At 25.7% G+C, this 10,000-nt stretch overlaps 1 protein-coding gene across 3 annotated transcripts in view; it reads right to left on the bottom strand.

The window, feature by feature from the left end:
- The window catches only part of LOC119572153 (protein regulator of cytokinesis 1-like), an 82,694-nt gene that overhangs the window by 47,497 nt on the left and 25,197 nt on the right, over positions 1 to 10,000 (bottom strand). Inside the window, exon 14 of one of the 3 annotated variants that reach the window (XM_037919148.1) lies at positions 7,288 to 7,392. The exons of the other annotated variants lie outside the window; for them this stretch is intronic. Coding sequence (XP_037775076.1) covers positions 7,300 to 7,392 — 93 coding nt within the window. The 3' untranslated portion in view covers positions 7,288 to 7,299. The remainder of the gene's footprint in view (positions 1 to 7,287; positions 7,393 to 10,000) is intronic. 3 annotated transcript variants of the gene reach the window in all.

A 10,000-nucleotide genomic window follows, 5' to 3' on the forward strand; every position in this document is an offset into this window, starting at 1 on the left:
TTTTGGGTTTTTTTTATTTTAAAAATTTTTTAAACTTTTTTTTCCCCCCCCCCTTTTTTTTTTTTTTTTTTTTTTTTTTTTTTTTAATTAAAAATTTTTTTTTTTTTTTTTTTTTTTTAAAAAATTTTTTTTTTTTTTTTTTTTTTTTTTTTTTTTTTTAAAAATTTTTTTATGGGGAAAAAAAAATTTTTTTTCCCAAAAAAATTTTTAAATTATTTTAAAATATAAAAAATTTTTATTTAAAAAAGGTTTGGGGGGGGTTCTTTAGGTAAAAATTTAAAGGAAAATTTTTATTTAAAATTTTAATTTTTAAAAATAATTTTTTAAAAAATTTTTAAAAATTTAAAAAAAAAAATAATTTTAAAAATTTTAAAAAAAAATTAAAAAAAAATTTTTTAATTAATTAATTTTTATTTTTTTTATTTATTTAAATTTTTATAAATTTAAATTTTTAAATTTTTAAAAATATTTTTTTTTTTTGTTTTTTTTTTTTTTTTTTTTTTTAATTTTTTTTTTTATTAAAATTTTTTTTTTTTTTTTTTTAAAAATTTTTTTTTTATTTTTTTTTTTTTTTTATTTTTTATTTTTTTTTTTTTATTTTTTTTTTTTTTTTTTTTTTTTTTTTAATTATTTTTTTTTTTTTTTTTTTTTTTATTTTATAATATTTAAAATTTTTTAAAAAATATTTAAAATTAATATTTTAAATTTAATATATAAAATATTTTTTTATTATTTTATTTATTTAAATTTAAAATTTTTTAAAATTTTAATATTTTTTTTATTTTTTAAAATTTTTTTTTTTTTAATTTAAAATTTTTTTATATATATATATTTTTTATTTTTTTTTAATATTAAATTTAAAAAAAATTTTTTTATAATATTTTAAAAATATTAAATTTTTAAAAATATAATTATAAATATATATATTATATATATAAATTTTTAAAAAATATTTTTAATAAAAATTAATATATAATTTTTATTATATTATTTTTTTTTAAAAATTTTATTATATTATTTATATATTATAAAAAATTTTTTTTTTTTTTTTTATTAAAATTTAATAATTTTATTTAATATTTAATATAAAATTAATTTAATTTTTTAATTTTAAAAATATATAATAATATTATTATTATTTATTTTTATATATATATTATAATTTATATATATATTTATATTTTTTTTTTTTTTATTTATTTTTTATATTAATATTTTTATTATATATATCTTTTATAATTATATATAAATTTAAAAATATATTAATTATATTATTAAAAATATAATTTTTAAAAATTTATATTATATTTTATATTATATAAATATTATATATATATATTTCAATATATTTAAAAATAATATTTTATTTAATTATATAAAATTATTTTAAATTTTTTTATATAAAATTTTTTTTATATATAAATTTTTTTATATATATTATATATATTATATTTTAAAAATTTTTTTAAAATTTTTAATATATTATATTTTTATTAAAAATATAATTTAAATTTTTAATATAAATTTAATATAAAAATAATAATAAATAGAAAATAATAAATTTTTTTATAATTTTAAAATAAAATTTATATAAATTTTAAATAAAAAAAAAAAAAAAAAAAAAAAAAATATTAATTAAATTTATTTTTTAAAATTTTTTTATCTTTTATTATTAAAAATTTTTTATATTTAATATTATTTATTTTTATTTTAAAAAATTATTTTTATATAATTATTATATATTAAAAAATTTTTATTATAAATATATTTTTTTAAAAATTTTTTTTTTATATATATAAAAAAAATATATAAAAAATAATTTTTATAATAATATATATATATTAAATATATATATAAAAATTATATTAAAATATTATATATTAATATAAAATAAATTTTAAAAAATTTTTTTTAAAATTAAAATATAAATTTAAAAATTTATATTTTATATTATTTTTATATATTAAATTTTTATAAAAAAAAATATTTTTTTTATATTTTAAAATTTTTATTTAAAATTATTTAATTTATTATATTTATAATATTAAAATATAATTTGTTTAAATTTTAAATTTTTTTAAAATTTTAAAAAAATATATTTATATAAAAATTTTTTTTTTTTTTTTTTTTTTTTTTTTTTTTTTTTTTTTTTTTTTTTTAAAAAAAAAAAAAAAAAAAAAAAAAAAAAAAAAAAAAAAAAAAAATTTAGGGGGTTTTTTTTTTTTTTTTTTTTTTTTTTTTTTTTTTTTTTTTTTTTTTTTTTTTTTTTTTTTTTTTTTAAAAAAAAAAAAAATTTAAAATTTAAATTTTTTAATAATATTTAAAAATATTTATTATAAAAATATAAAAATTTTATATATATATATATAAAATATATATAATATATTATAATAAATATATATCATATAAAAATATATAAAAAAATTAAATATATATAAAAATAAATATACATATATATATAAATATCTATATATAAATATATATATATATATATATATATATCTATATATATATATATATATAGTTGTGTGTGTCGTGATTGTGTGTGTGTGTGTGTGTCGTGTGTGATGTGTGGTGTGTGTGTGTTCATGTATCTATTTATATGTATGCATGTATCTATTTATGTGTATGTATATATCTCTATGTATGTATGTATTCTATCTATCTATCTATCTATCTATCTATATATATATATATATAATATATAATATATATATATATATATTATATATACATACATATTATATATATACACATACATATTATATATACACATACATATTATATATACACATACATATTATATATACACATACATATTATATATATGTATATATATGATTATATATAAATATATATGTAGATTATACATTCTATATATTATATGTTATGATATATAATATTTATACGTATATGTTTATATACATATTTATACGTATATGTATATATACATATTTATACGTATATGTATATATACATATATATATGGTATAATATATTATGTATACATTAGCATACATATATAATATATACACACACTCATACAGATAAGCATATATATATATAATAGATATATATATATATATATATATATATAGTATATTATATATAGTATATTATATATATATATATATCTATATAGCACATATATGTCTATGTTATATATAATAAAACACATTAGAATGTACAACACACACACACACCACACACATATATATATATTATAGCTATTATGTATATATATATATATATATATATATATAAATACCTATATGTTGCGTATATGATATATTATGTATATATGTATATATGTCGATGTCTGGTATATGTATACATATACATAAGACATGTACACGGACACATATACATAGAACATGTGTACACGTACACACACAACACACACACCACACCACAAATATAACATTTATATACTAAGTATATATATATATAGATACACATATTATAGAGTATAGATATCAGTATATTATACATACACATTTATAGTACATATAATGTGTGTGTTCATCGTATTTATTGAATATGTATGTATATATCTATAGAACTATATATATATATGTATATAATATATATAATATAATCTATTATATAATATATATATCTATATATATAAGGTATATATATATGCATAATATGTGTATATATATATATTATATATATATATATATATATATAATTATATATATACACATATATATGTATATAAATGTATATGTGTATATATATACTGCATATCTATATCTATATGTGTATCTATCTATCTACATATCTATATATATATGTGTGTGTATGATGTATCTATTACTATTATATATATCTATTATCTATATATATCTATAATATATATATATATATATATATATATATATATGATAGTGGTATTTATATACATATATATATATATATATATATATATATATATATATATATATTATATATTATATATATATAAATATATATATATATATATTATACACAAAACATAACATAAGTAAACTGATAAAAATGACAAAAATCATTATAATTTGTTGTATTTACTGCATTACATAGATATCAACAAATATCTAGTAACTAGATGTCATTATTATATACTTAAGTTATTAGTGTGATTTCTCTGATTTTTATATATATTATTGTATTTAGTATTTAATTAATTTATAGAATATCAACAGAAAGGAAAACGAAAGATAGAAGAAAAAAAAATGATCATATAATGTAAGCATGAGGACAGAGAGAGAGAAGAGAGAAGAGAGAAAGAGATGATTAGAGATTAGCAGGATTTGATTATATATGAGAGATAGTAATAAGAAGAGAGAGAGAAAGAGAGAAGAAAGAGAAGAGAAGAAAAAGAACAGAAGAAAGGAGGACGAGAGAGAAGAGAGAGAGAGAGAGAGAGAGAGAGAGAGAGAGAGAGAGAGAGAGAGAGAGAGAGAGAGAGAGAGAGGAGGAAGGAGGGAGAGAGGGAAGAGAGAGAGAGAGAGAGAGAGAGAAAGAGAGAGAGAGAGAGAAAGAGAGGAGAGAGAGAGAGAGAGAGAGAGAGAGAGAGAGAGAGAGAGAGAGAGAGAGAGAGAGAGAGAGAGAGAGAGAGAGAGAGAGAGGGGGGGAGCATGGGAAAATCAGGCCTAATCACTTGGGCCTACTGACTCCTTGGTGGCTGAGCACTTGTAGAGCCTCTTTATACAATGAAAGTCACATAGCACTATAATGGACAATACATCCTGTGGCAATTGCATTAAAAATATTTTTTTTTGTGGTTGGGGAATAGTCAAGATGGGGTTAAGTTTTCTGAAATGTCTGTGGTGTCTGGTATCCCTGACTTAGCATTGAAAATACTGATTTTGGCCCTAAGGGTCTTCCTGTACTGACTCAAAATTGAAAAATGCACACCAAATTGCTACATCTGGTCTATCACTATAAAAAGGGTATTTCTTTCTACACATTAAAGACTGATGGTTAACCCATTGGATACAAGGAATGGGGACATTTATTTAGGGGCCTGTGATGGGAAGGGCTTATCATGGAAAAATTAGGCTGAGGGACAGGTGATGGGAAAAATGCCATCTTACAAAATTGTTGTACCTACAGAGGACACTATGTCCACTCATAGGACCCTATTCCTGCCCCCATTACTAGCAGTGCAGGGTTACAGAATATTGAATAACACTGGGGTTGGAGAGAGGAGATAGGAGAGAGAGGAGGAAGGGACAGGGAAAGGGAGAGATAGGAGGGAGGGGGAGGGGATCGAGAGATGAGAGAGGAAAGGAAAGGGGGAGAGAGAGAGAGAGAGAGAGAGAGAGAGAGAGAGAGAGAGAGAGAGAGAGAGGAGAGAGAGAGCGGAGAGAGAAGAGAGAGAGGAGAGAGAGAGAGAGAGAGAGAGGGATGAGAGAGGAGGAGAGGGAGAGAGAGAGAGAGAGAGAGAGAGAGAGAGAGAGAGAGAGAGAGAGAGAGAGGAGAGAGAGGAGAGAGAGAAGGAGAGAGAGAGAGGAGAGGAGAGAGAGAGAGGGAAGAGAGAGAGAGAGGAGAGGGAGAGGAAGAGAGGAGAGAGGGAGAGGAGGGAGAGAGAGGAGAGAAGGAGGAGAGAGAGAGAGAGAGAGGAGAGAGAGAGAGAAGAGAGAGAGAGAGAGGAGAGAGAGAGGGAGAGAGAGAGAGGAGAGAGAGAGGAGGAGGAGAGAGGAGAAAGAGGGAGAGAGGAGAGAAGGGGAGGGAGGAGAGAGAGAGAGGAGAGGAGAGGAGGGGAGAGAGAGAGGAGAGAGGGAGGAAAGAGGGAGAGGAGAGAGAGAGAGAGAGGAGAGGGAGGGGAGAGAGGAGGGAGGAGAGGAGAAGGAGAGGGAGAGAGAGAGAGGAGAGAGAGAGAGGAGAGAAGGAGAGAAGAGAGAGGAGAGAGAGAGAAGAGAGAGAGGAGAGAGAGGAGAAGGAGAGAGAGAGAAGAGAAGGAGAGATGATGAGAGAAGAGAGAGAGGAGAAGAGGACGAGAGAGAGAGAGAGAGACGAGAATGAGCAGAAGAGAGAGGATGAGATGAGAGAGAGAGAGGAGATAGGAAGGAGAAGAGGATGAGGGAGAGAAGCAGAGGAAGGAAGAAAAAGAGAGAAGAGAGAAGAGATGAGAGAGAGAGGGAGAGAGGAGAGAAGAGAGAAGAGAGAGAGAGAGAAGAAAGAGAAACGATGATTAGAGAAATACGAGGAGAGCAACGAGAAAAAGAAAGAAGGAGAAATAGATGCAGACGCAGAGGATGAAGGAGGGAAGAAGAGATGAGATGGGGCGAGAAGCTTGAAGAAGAGAGAGAAGAGATCTGAATGAAAGAAGAGGAGAGAAGACAGAAGAAGGGACAGACTATAAAGAAAATGGAATAAGGATGAAGAAAGAAAGAAAGGACTGAAAAGAAAGAACAAAAGGAATGAGAAAGAGTATGAAGACATAGAGAAGAGAAGAGGAGAAAGACAAAAAAGGAAGAGAGAGAGAGAGAAGAGAGAGAAGGGTAAAGGTGAAGAAAACAGTCTATTGAACAAACAAAGGATAACAAATAAAAATAAAAGAAAAAAATAAAGGATGAACTAGAGGTACAAGAAGAAGAGGTTGTTGAAAGAGGAAGAACATAAAGAGAAGTGATGGATAGGGATGAAGAACGATAGGATAAGTAAATTCTAAGAATACATATGATTTTCACAAAAATGTATAAATAAACAACATCAGATAAAAAGGTATACGATCTAAGTACATAACCATAAAATCTGAGTTATCTATGTTTGTTCTGGTTAAAGATTACTCATCAAAAAAATCTTATTATAATATATACATAAGTATATTTATAACAAGTATTAAATATCTGCAGAAATTTTTAAGTTCTAGAGTATTAGAAAGAAAATAACGACTCTTGCAAGGAAAGCTTCTGCAAAATAAAAAAAAAAAATCGTTTTAATGCCACAAGAGTGTTTGTGTGGCCTGGGCCTTGAAGCCACAGAGCCAGGAAAATCATCACTCAAATAAGCCTAATGTCTTGATTTTGATCCAAGTGCAAACTGCCAGCCACCCGGATTAAGTGGGATAAAGACTGAAAACTTCATCAAAGAATACCATTGATACTAAAGGAGGCCATTTCATAAATCTACAAAAAAGTGTACTGTAAAATGTAAATCAACTACTACATTATTTTTATGGAAATGGTAACTTCACCGAGTATCTACAGTACCATAATGTCCCCACTATATCATTACATGAGATTTATGGCTCTTATATTTGCTCTCTAAGAAAGCATACAGTATATCACCAACCAAATGTGAATATTATCGGAGTTTGCAGACTCGAGAGGATGTATTATTCCTGAGGTCCCTGCTCGAGATAGTGCTGGTTAAACCTGGCTCGCTTTGCAATACAGACTGAAATTAACACCAAGCAATGCAGGTGATATGCTAAACCAAGCAGCAAACTGGCATGACACTAAAAACTGCATGTCATAAAAGCAGAATAAAAATAAAATAAAAATTACTTTAACCCATTGGTACTGAATACATGTACTGTCCACTTTTTTTTTTTTGCTTGCATGTTGGTTTTACAAGCTCTTAGTTACAGAGGAGTCTGTTACTGGGCAAAACTGATCTCACCTGTTTCCCTATTCCTTGATTTTTTTTTTTTAGGAGGGAGGAGAGAGAGAGAGAGAGAGAGAGAGAGAGAGAGAGAGAGAGAGAGAGAGAGAGAAAATCAGTTACTATTTTTCTGTAAACATAACTATAATTATAATTTTATTATGTTATCAGTAACAATAATAGTATTAAGAATAATAAATGTTCATCCCAAACATTCAAGGAATGAACTGAAGTCAGGTAGGTACAGAAACTGACTTCTAGGTGACTAACACTCATTTATAAGACATCTTAAGAGGCTCTCAGAATATTCCTTATTGTTTATAAGATCTGAGGAAAGACTGTAAGGTAGGGGTTACCCAGCCTTACAGTGCAAAAAATTTCTTATCTATAATTAGTGATACACAAGAATGATTTAAACATAGTAAATACCCTAATAACTGTAGCACAGAAATATTCTTTTCCAAGTCTGGCATACTAAATGTTTCTAAACATATCGTACTAACTAGCAGTATTAAGAGTGAAGTTCAGATTAACGATAAAAATAATATTCACTCTGCAAGGAAAGCTTTCTCATCCCTAGATATTTTTCAGTACTTTTTCTTGAATATTCATTTGTTTTCGTTATATACATGAACAAGTCATAAAAATGAGTATTCCATAATCCACATTCGGTTACATTTCCCCCATGTACCTGAACTTTGTATGAAAGTGTTCTTCTATCCATTAGCACAGTGCTAACCATTTTCTTCCTACTACTCATCATATATTCCCTATGGCTGAGAAAACAATTACATTTGGGAAAGACAATGCAGATTATATTAAGAACACGCATGAAGTGGCCAATAGACAGATATACTGGAAGAAAACATTCCAAAACAACAATAAATTTAATACTTTACTTAAAACTGAGTCCTTATTAGTAATCCACCATCCCCTGATATTATTCTTCATTCATATATATCATAACTGTGTTCTCTTCTTGTTGATGCTGCTATACAATATACATTGTGTGAGTGTAGTAAGTAGTAGGTCTAAGTGTTAGCTTGAATGGATTTTCATATTCTTTCATATTCTAACCCTTGGAACAAGGCTGCGGACCGCAGCTTGGAAAAGACTACATTGACAAATAACCAAACCTATAAAATGCCAGATTAGTATTCTTGTCAAACCTTTGATTTCATATCCTTAAGTTTTATTGATTTTTGAATATTCTGATAAAATAATTGCATCAAGTGGCAGAATAAATATCAGAATATATTTCACATGAATGTTCAAGCACATTATTCAGAGCTCTCCAAGAGAAGTTATTTTTGTATGGCTTCCAACCCTTGTGAAAAATATAAATAGTCATACCAACTGCCATAAGAAGGTGTGAGTTTTTTTTATTGGTCTCTTGAATTACCATAAGGTGAAGGCTCCTCACTAGAGGGCCAGGCTCAGAGGGTATTCACTGAGGGTCCCTAAGACACCTGAGATTTGAAGATCTGGCATAAGCTATTGCTGGCAGCTGAAAACATTGAGATCTTTCACCTAATAAATAAGAACTGTTCTTAAATAGCTTAAAGAAAAGGAGGAGGAGATTCCTTAGAATTCTTGAAGATACTGCCTCTTTAGTAATGGTGACAAAGGTGTTGCCAACAATCTAATATATATATATATATATATATATATATATATATATATATATATATATATATATATATATATATATATATATATAATAACCAAAGTCAGGCACCAGAAATGAACCTAGTTTCTATTATATTAACAAATTTAAGATTTCCTTTTTTGGCACGCGCACACATGCACGCACACACGCATGCACCCACCACACACACAAAAAATCAAAGTTAGGAATTTCCTTTCCTAAGACTAATTTACAACAATTTTCTACCAAATTGGCAACAAATCCTAGTTTAAGATATAACTTAGGTATGTTATGGCACTATTAACCCTTAGGCAGCTGTGTATTCCTGGTAAAGTTAAGGACCAAGTGGTTGTGTAAGATATCAGATATAGCTAGAAACAATCAATTGTATCATATACTTGATATTGTTATAATTAGCAGAAGTAAAATAAAAATCCCCTTCTTTTATTTATGATAATGAAGAGTTCCTTACCATTAACAGCTGTCAGAATACTCTTAAGTAAAAGACCATTTCATTTTTAGGTCTCACAAGACAAATGGAAAAGGAGCTACCTGGTTATATGTTCTTTGGTAATAATAATCACCCGCAGCATCAGGCAATGCATGCAACCCCTGCCTGTATCATAAAAATAATAATAGTGATAACAGTTTCGCAACACATATAGTGACATACTACAATGAAAATAATAACAGAACCACATCTTATAATGAAATGGAATTAATTGGAATGGAATGGAATGAAATGATGAAATG

This window comes from Penaeus monodon, chromosome 4, assembly GCF_015228065.2.
Source record: "Penaeus monodon isolate SGIC_2016 chromosome 4, NSTDA_Pmon_1, whole genome shotgun sequence".
Classification (NCBI taxonomy): domain Eukaryota; kingdom Metazoa; phylum Arthropoda; class Malacostraca; order Decapoda; family Penaeidae; genus Penaeus; species Penaeus monodon.